Source organism: Zootoca vivipara, chromosome 6 (assembly GCF_965207765.1).
Source record: "Zootoca vivipara chromosome 6, rZooViv2.hap1.1, whole genome shotgun sequence".
NCBI classification, from domain to species: Eukaryota; Metazoa; Chordata; class Lepidosauria; order Squamata; family Lacertidae; genus Zootoca; species Zootoca vivipara.
The window spans coordinates 93,430,697-93,443,958 of NC_142589.1; the positions used below are offsets into that span (position 1 = coordinate 93,430,697).

A 13,262-nucleotide genomic window follows, 5' to 3' on the forward strand; every position below is an offset into this window, starting at 1 on the left:
TCTTACCTTCCAAGTCCCGGACTGCAGAATCCGGGACCGGCAGCCGTGTGACACCGGAAGTTGCATCAACGTAACTTCCGGTGTCGCTTTGCCCTTCTATGGGCACCCAAAATGGCCGCCGCCGGCTTTGAAAGTCGCTTGTACGCATGTCAGGAAGTGCGTCGACGCAACTTCCGGTGTCGCTCCGCCCATCTATGGGCACCAAAAACGGCCGCCGCCGACACCGGAAGTTGCGTCTATGCACTTCTGGACATGCGAAGATGCGACTTTTGAAGCCGGCGGCGGCCAATTTTGGTGCCCATAGAAGGGCAAATCGGAAAGAAAAAAAATGGCCGCCGCCAGGAGAAAATAACAGAGAAAAACGGGAGACGAAGTGATACGGGTGACCACCGGGAAAAGGTAAGTAAAATCGGGGTTTCCCCAGAGAAAACGGGGTACTTGGCAGCTATGAATCCATTCCTGGATCAGATGTACCAAAGAACCAAAGGAATTTGTTTTACGTGTGTGACTATTGTAGCATGAGAAGGCGGTACCCACGAAAGAGGAGTGGCAGCTGACATTGATGGTCTGTGACACCAATAAAAGAAAATTAAACGAAAATGATGTATAGGTGGTACTGAATACCAGTCAAGTTATCGCAAATGTATAAATCAGAAGATAAAAAATGTTGGAAATGCAAGGAAGTAGAAGGTACCCGGTACATTTTATCACATGTGGTGGCAATGGAAAGGTATACAATTTTGGAGGGGAAATGATATACAGTGGCACCTCTACTTACGAATAACTCTACTTATGAATGTTTCTACTTACCAATGGAGCTCCGTCCGCCATCTTGGATGTGGCTTAGATAGGATTTTTTTCTACTTACGAATTTTTAAATAGGGTTGCTTCGACTTACGAATTTTTTCTCCCATTGCGTTCCTATGGGATTCGACTTACAATTTTTTTCGACTTACGAATGTGCGTTCGGAACGCATTAAATTCGTAAGTAGAGGTTCCACTGTATAATGAACTGAAGAAAATGCTTAAAGTAACCTTCGTTAAAAAAACCAGAAGCCTTCCTATTAGGAATTATAGGAAGAGAAATACCATATATATCTTTTCATGTATGTGATGACGGCCGCACGAATATTGACAGGCCAATGCTGGAAAGAGGGAAAATTTCCCACAAAAAAGATTGGGAAATTAAGTTAATGGAATATGCAGAGATGGCCAAACTAACTGGTAGACTTAGAAATCAGGTTGACAACAAATTTAAAAACAAATGAGAAACTTTTATTGCATGTATGAGAAAGCATTGTATACAAGTAAACACATCAGCGGGATTCTAAAAAACATAATAGATAAAAGTAGATATGAAATTGATTGTCTATGCAGAATTCGCAAGTTTAACTAGTAAAACCAGAGAACAAAATGAAACCATTTTCGAGGAGGAATGGAACATGTTTGTAGATTTTTTTTTAAAAAAACAAACTATTGTGAATATGTTAGCAGGTTTGGAGTAAGTTCAGCCATTAAAGTTATTTTGAAAACGAAGCTGAGAAAATAATATTATACATGAGTTACGATATGCAGCAGCAAAAGCTAATTGTGGGGAATTCATGGAAGGGTGGGAGGGAAGTAGACTTTTTAAAGTGAATGTGCGGCGGGAAATGTTTCTTAACAAATACAAATTTAAATTGAAGTTTCCAAACAAAGACCACAGGCTATATCAGATTATGAAGTCTAGTTCCCGATCTGCCAGGAAAACCATCTTGAAAAGAAGTGTTCCGCTGTATGTTTCACCTTTGTGTATAAATTAGCATGTGCAAATTTGGGCCATGGGGCAGTGGCTAGAATCTGTTTTTTTTGAAGGCAGCGCCTGCAACCCTCATCCCTCCGCGATGCTTCTTCCTCGTTTGTCACACCTAAAGAATTCACATTTTGGGGCGGTGCTAAAAACGGCGTCAAAACCTTACGTGTGTGTGTGTGTGTGTGTTCTCCCTCCCCAGGCTAATGAACAAACTTCAGCCGGGTTCGATAAGGAAAATTAATCGCTCAGGGCTCAACTGGCACCAGGTATGTCCCCTCTAATGCAGCAGTCAGAAGCAAAAGAAGCAATGGGTTTGAAAGACCAGGCACAGTAAATTGATACGGATAAGGGATTTTATTCTTTTTTTTAGGGAGGTGGGTTCAGGAATGCCTTTGAGGCTGCCCTGTGTTCTGGGAGCAGGGGGAAGCATACAGTGGTCCCTTGGTTCTCAAACTTAAACCATTCCGGAAATTCCGTACCAAAACCAAAGCGTTCCAAAACCAAGGTGTGCTTCCCCATAGAAAGGAATGCCAAACAGATTCATCCGGCCCAGACTTTTAAAAACAACCCCTAAAGCGACTTCCGGTTTTGCCGCGGATCGTCTCACAGGCAGGAAAAAAGAGCGCTCTAGCGCTTCTAACTTTGCTGGACAAAAGGGGGGTATCCGCGCGGCTAGCGGACCCCAAGAAAGGTCGGGGAGGCGATCCTCGTCCGAACGGTCGGTCGTGTCCGTGGGTACTCCGGATAACTCGTGTGTATAGCGCGAGGAAGAAAGAGACCAGGACACTGCGACGCATTAAGAACAGCGGGACCAGCAGAGACAGCCAAACCGAGCCTGAGCGATCACGTCGGTAAAATTCCATCTATTTTAATCCCGTTCGCAAACCTCCGAGCGTGTTTGGAACTAAAGGAGAAGGGGCAATAAAAGCGCTGAGAGCGTCCCCCCCCCTGCACGCAGCGAGATATATAGTTGCAAAAGAAGTAAGACGGGGGAGAAGGGAAGGAGTGAAACGGAAAGTTTTTAAAGAGACGCTTGAGGGGACAACCAAACGTTTATTTAGGGGGGAGATTTATGGACTAATTTACTGGAGCCTGTTGGACTTAGAACTGAGGGAAGCACACGCACGCAAGTCCTGAGTCGGGTAACAGTGTGGCAAAAGGGAGAGGGGAATTTTTTAAGACAAAATGGCGACAGAGCGACAGACAGTATGACTAAGCAGCAAAAGTGCTAAAGAACGGGGAAGTGTAGGGACGCACACCGCCAGGAGTGTCGGAGAGTTAAAGGGACACTACATAATTAAGGAGAGACAATATTGACAGTCAGCGGCTTTGATAAAGCCTGCTTTTCCAGCGATCTCCCTCCTTTTAACAAGCAAGTGCGACATCGTGTGTCCAAATAGAGGCATGCCACAGGATAATAAGAAACTGGAGAAGGTGAAGAAATTAAATGCTGAGACCTCACAACAAAGAAGAACTTCATTAACCAACCACGAAATGGAACTTAAAGAGCTGATTCTGAGCCTAAGGAGCGATATAAGTGAAATAAAACACGACCTAGCAGAAATTAAGACTGAGATGAATGAGAGGGTGAAAACCTTGGAAGATAAGGTGGAAAAGATTGAAGAGAAATATGAAACCATTGCAAAGGGCACCCAGGAAACCAAAAATCATCTGGAAAAACTGGCAGAGACTTCAAATAAAACGGCAGAGACTATTCAAGAGCTCCAATCTAAAAACCAAGCTATAGAAAAAACTGTGGATAAGATCTCCAAGGAAAAAAGAGGTGGCAAGAAGGAAACGGAAGACATAAGGAAAGAGCTTGATAAGCAAAAGGCGGCCTTTGAAGCCCAACAAGATGCCTTGGCTCTTATGCAAATGAAATTAAGAGAAAAAACCCTTCGTTTTCGAAATATCCCAGAATTACCACAAGAGAACATCGAGATCAGAGTGTCTAAAGCCTTGGCGAATTGGCTGCAGATAGATGAGAGAGAGATAGAAGCAAGAATTGAAGAGGCTTTCAGGATCAACTCCAGGAAAGCAAGAATGAACAACTGGCCGGGAGACTGCTTGGTGTCCTTCACGACCTTATGGCTCAGAAATAAAATTTTACAGACTAAAGGGAAAAGGAGACTGATGATGGACGGTGTCGAGATAGTGGTCATGAAGGAAATCCCACCACACTTTCTTCAGAAAAGAAAGAAATACCAATTTTTGACCAAACACTTGCAAGCTAAAAAGATCTTCTTTAAATGGGAATACCCCGAGGGTCTTTCACTTTTTTATAAGGGGAGGTGGAGAAAGTTTGAGACGCCGGACTCTGCCGATAGATTTTACAGGACATACTCACAACAACTTGGGGGGGAAAAGACTGGAGAGACTAAGGAGAGACAGGAATTGAGAGAGGAAGAGACGGAAACTGAGGTGGAAGGCGAGGAAGGTGAAACAGTGGCAAGTGATCTTGATGAGGCTGAAGAAGCAGGAGCGATAGCAGATTAACTTTATAACAGAATTGTGGGTTGGACTTTTGTCTACTCCTGACCATTATCCCGTGTCTGTTTTTTCTTCCTTTCTTTTCCTTTGTCTTCTTCTCTTTTCTGTTCTCTTCTTTTCTATTTTTTCGTAGCTTTTCTTTCTTTTCTTCTTCTTTTTCCTCTAATCATTTAATTGGTTATTTCGAATAAATATGAGTATTAAAGTAATTTCTTGGAACATTAATGGATTGAACAATAAGAAGAAGAGGAATAGGACTAGCCATATACTGAAAAAAGAAAAGTGGGATGTGATATGTCTCCAAGAGACACATGTAAACATCAAACATGAAAGGGTTTTAAAAAATGAAAAATTGGGCCTAGATTTTGTAACATCAGATATGAAGAAGAAGAGAGGAGTGGTGATATATATAAAAAATAAATGGTGCCCAGAACTGTTATGGAAAGATAAAAAAGGCAGGATCGTAATAGTGAAGACACGGATTGAAGGAGAGAATTGGATTTGGGTGGGGGCATACGCCCCGAACGGTAGCAAGGTGGCCTTTTTTAAGGAGCTGGAGGACCAATTGATGAAATATCATGGAGATAAAATTATACTTTTAGGAGATTTGAACGGAATCAAAAATCCAATCTTAGACAAATCAGGCCCGCCCCAAAGGAAAAAACAAAATAAGCTACCAAAAATTTTTGATGAACTGACGGGAAACCTAGATCTGGTGGATGCGTGGAGATATAAACATTCCTCCCAAAAAGATTTCACGTTCTTCTCCCATAGACACCAGGTGGCGTCTAAAATAGACGCCATTTGGATTCCCAGGGAACTGGTTTTGAGACTAGCAAAAGTGGAAATAAGTTCACGCACCTTATCGGACCATAACCCGGTATGGTTGTCGTTTGCTCCAGAGGTAAAAGATAGAAGATGGAGGCTGAATGTGTTCCTGTTAAAAAATTCAAAAATAATCCAAGATGTATCAACACAGTTTAAAGACTACTTAGATATAAATAATAGGGGAGAAGTAGACCCCACTATAGTCTGGGACGCTGGGAAAGCAATGCTACGTGGGTTCTTCATTCAACAAAATGCAAAATGGCGGAAAATTAGGGAGGAGAAAAAAGTTAATTTGCTACAAGAAATTAGAAAGAAGGAACAAAAATTATTAAAAAAGGAAAATGAAGCCATAAAACATGAATTAAAAATTTTAAAATTGGAATACGAGAAAATGATTGATGATGAATTGGATCAAAATTTACAATTTTGGAAATACAAAAATTTTAAATGGGCAAATAAACCAAGCAAATTATTAATCTGGCAACTAAAAAAGAGACAAAAAGAGAAAATTATTAATAAGATTGAATTTAATGATAGAATTCTAGAGAAACCAAGTGAGATTGTGAAAGCTTTTCAAAAACATTATGAATTGGTTTACCAGAAAGAAGGTGCGAATTTGGAGAAAATAGAAGAATTTATTAAAAAACATAATATGCCATTAATACCATCAGATAAGTTAAGAGCGTTAAATATGGAAATAACAGTAGAGGAAATAAAGGAGACCCTAAAAACGATGAAAAATGGCAAGGCCCCAGGCCCAGATGGCCTCCCTACGGAATTATATAAGTCCCTGGATGAAGTAATGTTGGCCCCTCTGAAAGAATTATTCAATTTAATACTGGATAAAGGTACTATTCCACACTCTTGGGAAGAAGCGCAAATAATTTTAATTCCAAAATCAAAGCTAGAAACTCCAACCCCGAACGACTTTAGACCAATCTCGCTTCTGAATAGCGACTACAAGATATTTGCAAAATTGTTAGCGAACAGATTATCCTCCATTTTAGAAGATATAATACAAAAGGATCAGGTGGGCTTTGTGAAAGGCAGATTCGCCAAAGATAATATAAGAACTGTTATTAATATTATAGAACTTCTAGAAAATAGAAGAGACAAACAAGCCGCAATTCTGGCCGTGGATGCGGAAAAGGCTTTTGACAGGGTGGCCTGGGACTTCATGCTAAGATTGTTAGAAGAGGTAAAAATGGGGGATAGGTTAGAAAGGGCAATAAAGGCCATTTACATTTCGCAAAATGCTAAATTAATTATTAATGGAAAATTTACGAACAAAATTAACATCACAAGGGGGACAAGACAGGGGTGCCCTCTGTCCCCCATCTTATTTATCATCACGTTGGAAATTTTATTAAATACAATCAGGAAAAGCGAGGAAATTAAAGGAATCGTGGTGGGCAATAAAAATTATAAAGTAAAGGCCTTTGCCGACGATATTATAATAACATCAGAGGACCCGATTACAAGCATTCCCAGCGCCATCCGGCTGATAGAAGAATACGGGGAATTGGCAGGCTTGAAAATAAATTATAACAAGACAAAATTGTTAGTCAAAAATCTTGAAGTAAATGAGGAAAAAATGTTGCAAGAAACCACAAATCTTAAAATTAGTAAAAAAATGAAATATTTAGGAATTGAGATGACAACAAAAGCAATCGACCTGATTCAGGACAATTATATAGAAACGTGGAAGCAAATTAGGAAGAAATTTGACGTTTGGAGGAAATTAAAATTAACATTTATGGGTAGAATTTCAGCCGTAAAGATGTGCGTGGTGCCTAAGATGAACTTCCTTTTCCAAAACCTTCCATTGTTGGGGATGGAGAAATATTTTAGGGATTGGAAAAGGGACATTGCGGAGTTCATTTGGAATGGGAAAAAACCCCGTATAAAACATAAGATCCTGATAGATCATAAGGACAGAGGGGGTTATGGCCTCCCAGATCTGGAAATTTTTCATGATTCAGCGGCATTAGTCTGGATTAAAGAATGGGTAGTTTTAAAAAATTCGGATCTATTAGATTTAGAAGGTGATGGGCTAGGACATGGCTGGCATTATTATTTGATGAAAGATAGGATAGACAAGAAGAATTTTTTCATGTTCCATATGATCAGAAAATCTTTATTTAAAGTTTGGTTAAAATATAGGAGATTCTTTGAACCAAAAACCCCTTGGTGGCTTTCTCCAGCCGAATTATTGGCGGTGAAAAGACGTAATATGAATAACACCTGGCCCACATACCGTATGCTCTTGGAAGAAAAGGAAGGAACGTTGAAATTGAGAGAGTATGAAGAAATAAAACACCATTTAAATACGTGGTTAGATTATTTTCAAATTAATCAGAGATTACAATTGGATAAGAAAGTGGGATTTGAAAAGAATAAATCGAATCTGGAGGAAATTTTAATCGACAAGGAAGGTAAATATATTTCGAACTTATATCAGATACTATTAAAGTGGGAAACAGAAGAGGAGCTAACAAAAAATTATATGATTAAATGGAGCCAGGATTTGGGAAAAACAATTAGTATGCAAAAATGGGAACAATTATGGAAAAGAGATTCTAGATTTACGCCAAATTATGATCTGATTGAGAATATATTTAAAATGCAAAATCAATGGCATTTAACACCGGCTAAACTGGCCAAAATGTACCCAAATGTAAGCAATATCTGCTGGAGATGCTGTAAAGAAGTCGGGACATACGTTCATATTTGGTGGAGCTGTGACCTCATTAAAGATTTCTGGGAACTAGTCTATAAAGAATTAAAGAAAATTGTGAAATACTCTTTTAAGAAACAACCTGAGATCTTTTTATTAGGGATGTTAGGAGAGGACATAAAACCGAATGATAGATGTGTAGTGAGTTATGCAACGGTGGTAGCTAGACTCTTAGTGGCAAGAGCATGGAAATCTCAAGAGATTCCAAAGAAGGAGGACTGGTTACATAAATTAATATTATATTACAATTTAGCAAGAAAACACGAATTATTGAAGGAAACAAATGTGAAGGATAAATTAAAAAATTGGGAATCACTTACCATTTATCTTAGTACATACATAGATAATCCGTCTCTTCTCTCCGACGTAGCAGGATTCTAGAATAAAGAAGAAAAGGATTAAAGTTATGGATGGCATATTTCTAGTATCAAATGTATATGTGTATATGTGGATTATACTTATTCTCTCTCCGAGACAGTAAGACTCAAGGATAATGTAGATAAGTTTATAATTATCTGGATATTATTTGGATGGTAATATTCTGCATTATTATTTTCAGTTTGGATTTTGTTTCTAACTGTACAAAATTGTAATAATGTGTGTGTGATGAAAATAATTATAACATAGATAAGTCTAATTTAGGTTGTGAAGGAATAGGGTTGGGGGTAAGGGCAGGGGAGGGGAAGGGGGTCTCCGGAGGTAGGGGGGAGGGGGGATTGTGTTTTTTGGGCCTGTTCTGTTTAGTTGGAATTTCTTTTTTTCTTTTTTATTGTTGTATATGTTTAAACCTATAATAAACTTTATTTTCTATTAAAAAAAAAAAAAAAACAACCCCTAAAGCAGCAATTTAACATGAATTTTACTATCTAACGAGACCATTGATCTGTAAAATGAAAGCAATAATCAATGTACTGTACTATAATAATAATAATAATAATAATAATAATAATAATAATAATAATAATTTATTTATACCCGCCCATCTGGCCGGGTTCCCCCAGCCACTCTGGGCGGCTTCCAACAAAACATTAAAATACAGAAATCAAACATTAAAAGCTTCCCTAAACAGGGCTGCCTTGAGATGCCTTCTAAAGGTCTGGTAATTGTTGTTCTCTTTGACCTCTGGTGGGAGGGCATTCCACAGGGCGGGTGCCACCACCGAGAAGGCCCTCTGCCTGGTTCCCTGTAACTTGGCTTCTCGCAACGAGGGAACCGCCAGAAGGCCCTCGGCACTGGATCTCAGTGTCCGGGCAGAACGATAGAGGTGGAGACGCTCCTTCAGGTATACTGGACCGAGGCCGTTTAGGGCTTTAAAGGTCAGCACAACCCTTTGAATTGTGCTCGGAAACGTACTGGGAGCCAATGTAGGTCTTTCAGGACTGGTGTTATGTGGTCTCGGCGGCCGCTCCCAGTCACCAGTCTAGCTGCCGCATTCTGGGTTAGTTGTACTGTACTGCACAACTAACCCAGTACTGTATTGCAGTTGATAAAAATTAAAATTATTATTATTTTCTTACTTGGACTGATGATAGTTCATTGTTTGGAGGGGGCTTTTATCCATTTCCGCAGTCGCACAATCAATCAGCCAGTAGCTGAGCTGGGTTCCACACTGAACCGAAAAAGCCTCAAAAACGAAAACGCAAAAATAAAGAGCAAAAACAAAAGCGCCAAACTTAATCCATTCCGGAAGTCCGTTTGACATCCGAAATGTGCGGAAACTGAGGCGCGGCTTCTGATTGGTGCAGGCGCCCCGGAAAAAAATAGCCGACAGCCACATCGGATGCTTGGCTTCTGAAAAACGTTCGAAAACCAGAACACTCACTTCCGGGTTTGAGAACCAAGGTATCACTGTATTTAAAATCTGCCAACCTCCCCCTTGGTACTTATATCGGGGGTGAGCTCTGCCCCTTCCGGAAATTGACCGATAAATCCCAAGGCGAAACCCAGGCGATTTAAAAGGAATCCACTAGGTGTGTGAGAAGGGGCTTCTGGGGGTTGCCAGCCTTGACTCGGCCGCCCTTTCCTTCGGCAGCTCGAGAACCTCTCCAACTTCATCAAGGCCATGATGAGCTACGGCCTGAAGCCTGTCGACGTCTTCGAAGCCAACGACCTGTTTGAGAACGGGAACATGACCCAGGTTCAGGTGTCGCTGTTGGCGCTGGCTGGCATGGTGAGTCAACCGGGTGCCTTCTTGGGGCTGAACAACAGTGCCCAGTGCCCCATGGCCTCCATGGGGTGGCTGATTGGCTGGGCTGTGCCAGGGTGGTGGCGGCTGATTGGCTGTGCCACAGAATGGGGTGGCTGATTCGCTGGGTTGTGCCAGGGTGGTGGCGGCGGCTGATTGGCTGTGCTGCAGAAAGGGGTGGCTGATTGGCTGGGCTGCGCCAGGGTGGCGGCGGTGGCTGATTGGCTGCACCACACTGTGCGGTGGCTGATTGGCTGGGCTGCGCCAGGGTGGTGGCGGCGGCTGATTGGCTGCACCACACTGTGGGGTGGCTGATTGGCTGGGCTGCGCCAGGGTGGCGGCGGCGGCTGATTGGCTGCACCACACTGTGGGGTGGCTGATTGGCTGTGCTGCAGAAAGGGGTGGCTGATTGGCTGGGCTGCGCCAGGGTGGCGGCGGCGGCTGATTGGCTGCACCACACTGTGCGGTGGCTGATTGGCTGGGCTGCGCCAGGGTGGTGGTGGCGGCGGCAGCTGATTGGCTGCACCATACTGTGGGTTGGCTAATTGGCTGTGCCGCACCACGGGGTGGCTGATTGGCTGGGCTACGCCAGGGTGGTGGTGGCTGATTGGCTGTGCCGCAGAATGGGGTGGCTGATTGGCTGGGCTGTGCCAGGGTGGTGGTGGCGGTGGCTGATTGGCTGCACCACACTGTGGGTTGGCTGATTGGCTGTGCCGCACCACGGGGTGGCTGATTGGCTGGGCTACGCCAAGGTGGTGGCGGCTGATGAAAATGTTAACTCTTTCTGTACAGTCATATTTATTTGGCCCAGGGCTTTCTTCCAAAACCTAGTGAGTAAAGAACCCTGTAAGAAATGTAATTCCTAGCCTATGGTGTTTTTAAAATATAAATTCCTTAATATTCCTTTTGGTAGCTCCAGGCTTGCCCTGAATAATTCTTTGCAAGGATGTGGCAAGAGGGGGCCAGCAGTATACCCAAAGAGCGATGTTAAGTAAATGTGGAAGACTCTTTCTGTAGGAAGAGTCCCTCCCTCTGTTTGCAGAGTCTATTCCTCCTGGGCCATGAGGACTAGAGACTTGCAGAGACGCAATCAAAATCCGCAGAAGCTCTAAGCTACTTGTGAGACTGACCGGGCGAGGTTTGCTTTAAGGCGCTGCTTCTCCCCACCAGGCCAAGACGAAGGGGATTGATAGCGGGGTCGACATTGGCGTGAAGTATTCCGAGAAGCAGGAGCGGTGCTTTGACGATGCAAAGCTGAAAGCCGGACAGTGTGTCATCGGGCTCCAGGTGAGTTGCATGGTGTTTTGCCACCGGAGCCCAGCAATTACCTGGAGGTTTCCCCAGGTACCCTCCTGAGCGAGCCAGCAATAAATCACACCGACTGAGCTGGAGTTCAACTCTTTATTAGCAAGAACATGGATCTGGGCAGACTTGGTGGACTGTCAGGCCTAATGAGCGCAGCAGCTCATCCCCGGGAGGTCTGGCATCATGCATTATTATTATTATTATTATTATTATTATTATTATTATTATAAATTTTAATATTTATACCCTGCCCATCTGGCTGGGTTTCCGCAGCCACTCTGGGCGGCTTCCAACAGAATATTAAAAGCACAACAGAACATCAAACATTAAAAACTTCCCTAAACAGGGCTGCCTTCAGATGTCTTCTAAACGTCAGATCTCCTTCTTTATCTCCTTGACATCTGATGGGAGGTCATTCCACAGGGCGGGCGCCACCACCGAGAAGGCCCTCTGCCTGGTTCCCTGCAACCTCACTTCTTGCAGGGAGGGAGCCGCCAGAAGGCCCTCGGAGCTGGACCTCAGTTTCCGGGATGGATGATAGGGGTGGAGATGCTCCTTCAGGTCCACTGGGCCGTTTAGGGCAGGCATAGGCAAACTCCGGCCCTCCAGATGTTTTGAGACTACAATTCCCATCATCCCTAGCTAGCAGGACCAGTGGTCAGGGATGATGGGAATTGTAGTCTCAAAACACTGGGAGGGCCGGAGTTTGCCTATGCCTGGTTTAGGGCTTTCAAGGTCAGCACCAATGCTTTGAATTGTGCTTGGAAACATCCTGGGAGCCAATGTAAGTCTTTCAGGACCGGTGTTATATGGTCCCGGCGGCTGCTCCCAGTCCCCAGTCTAGCTGCCACATTCTGGATTAGTTGTAGTTTCCGGGTCACTTTCATGCAGGAAGCTGCTTCCCTCCGAATGTTGGTGCATCCCGATTCCTCCCTGACCCTCGGCGGAGGAACGATGTCTATCCTAGAGGGTCCCCCATCTCTGACCTTGGGGTCTGTCATAGATGCATCACTCACACGTTTCAGCAAGAGGCGCAGAGCCGCCGTGTAACCCCCAAACCTCTCCGGTTTCAGATGGGCACCAACAAATGTGCCAGCCAGTCGGGGATGACGGCTTACGGCACCCGGAGACACCTCTACGACCCCAAGAACCAGATCCTACCTCCGATGGACCATTCCACCATCAGCCTCCAAATGGGAACAAACAAATGTGCTAGTCAGGTAAGGACAGTTGCTGCATAATTGTGCCAATTCCACATTGGTAAGAACTCTGGTCTTTGGAACTCCCTGCCAATTGATAATCAGGCAGGTGACTTTTGCTGTATTCTTTGCTTTAAAAAAAAAAAATTCTTGTCCAGACAAGCCTACCTGGGTGTTTAGAAAGTGGATGCGAGTTTTATTTTTTTTGCCATTTAATTTTTTTTAATAAATACTTTTTTAAATTTTCCATTAATAATATTCAAATTAATACATATCAAATATGCCAAATCATAAATCATAACACAGATAATAAATCCAATTATAGATTCCAAATTAAAAGCCAATTAAACAATCCAAATCAAATAATTTATTTATTTTCAATTTTTTTAACAAATTGCCAACAAATTAATTCAGATTGAATACGCATTAAAAAGTTGATTTCCATTGCCTTGATGTTTCATCACCCAACCCTTATTTGCAGCTCAATATTCCATTGATTTCCAAATCAAAATTTTAAAACAATTAACGTGTTTTTAGCATTTTTTCCATATTTTTGTCCACAGTCGCTCTCTTCTTCATTTTCCATCGGCTGCTCTTTTTCAATTCCTGCCAGACTTTTACTGTAACATATTCCCAAATATTAAGGACAGTTATTCTTCACTTTGTCAGCCCACACAAATCCTTAGTTATAAATCAGTAATCAACATCCAGTGAGTTGCTGTGCAT

The 13,262-nt window shown here is 42.7% G+C and overlaps 1 protein-coding gene across 1 annotated transcript in view; it reads left to right on the forward strand.

Annotated features, from left to right (window-relative positions):
• Positions 1 to 13,262, forward strand: part of CNN2 (calponin 2) — a 32,724-nt gene that overhangs the window by 14,366 nt on the left and 5,096 nt on the right. The window contains exons 3-6 of the mRNA XM_035119538.3: positions 1,992 to 2,058; positions 9,880 to 10,017; positions 11,203 to 11,319; positions 12,411 to 12,557. Of these exons, the coding sequence (XP_034975429.1) occupies positions 1,992 to 2,058; positions 9,880 to 10,017; positions 11,203 to 11,319; positions 12,411 to 12,557 (469 nt within the window). The remainder of the gene's footprint in view (positions 1 to 1,991; positions 2,059 to 9,879; positions 10,018 to 11,202; positions 11,320 to 12,410; positions 12,558 to 13,262) is intronic.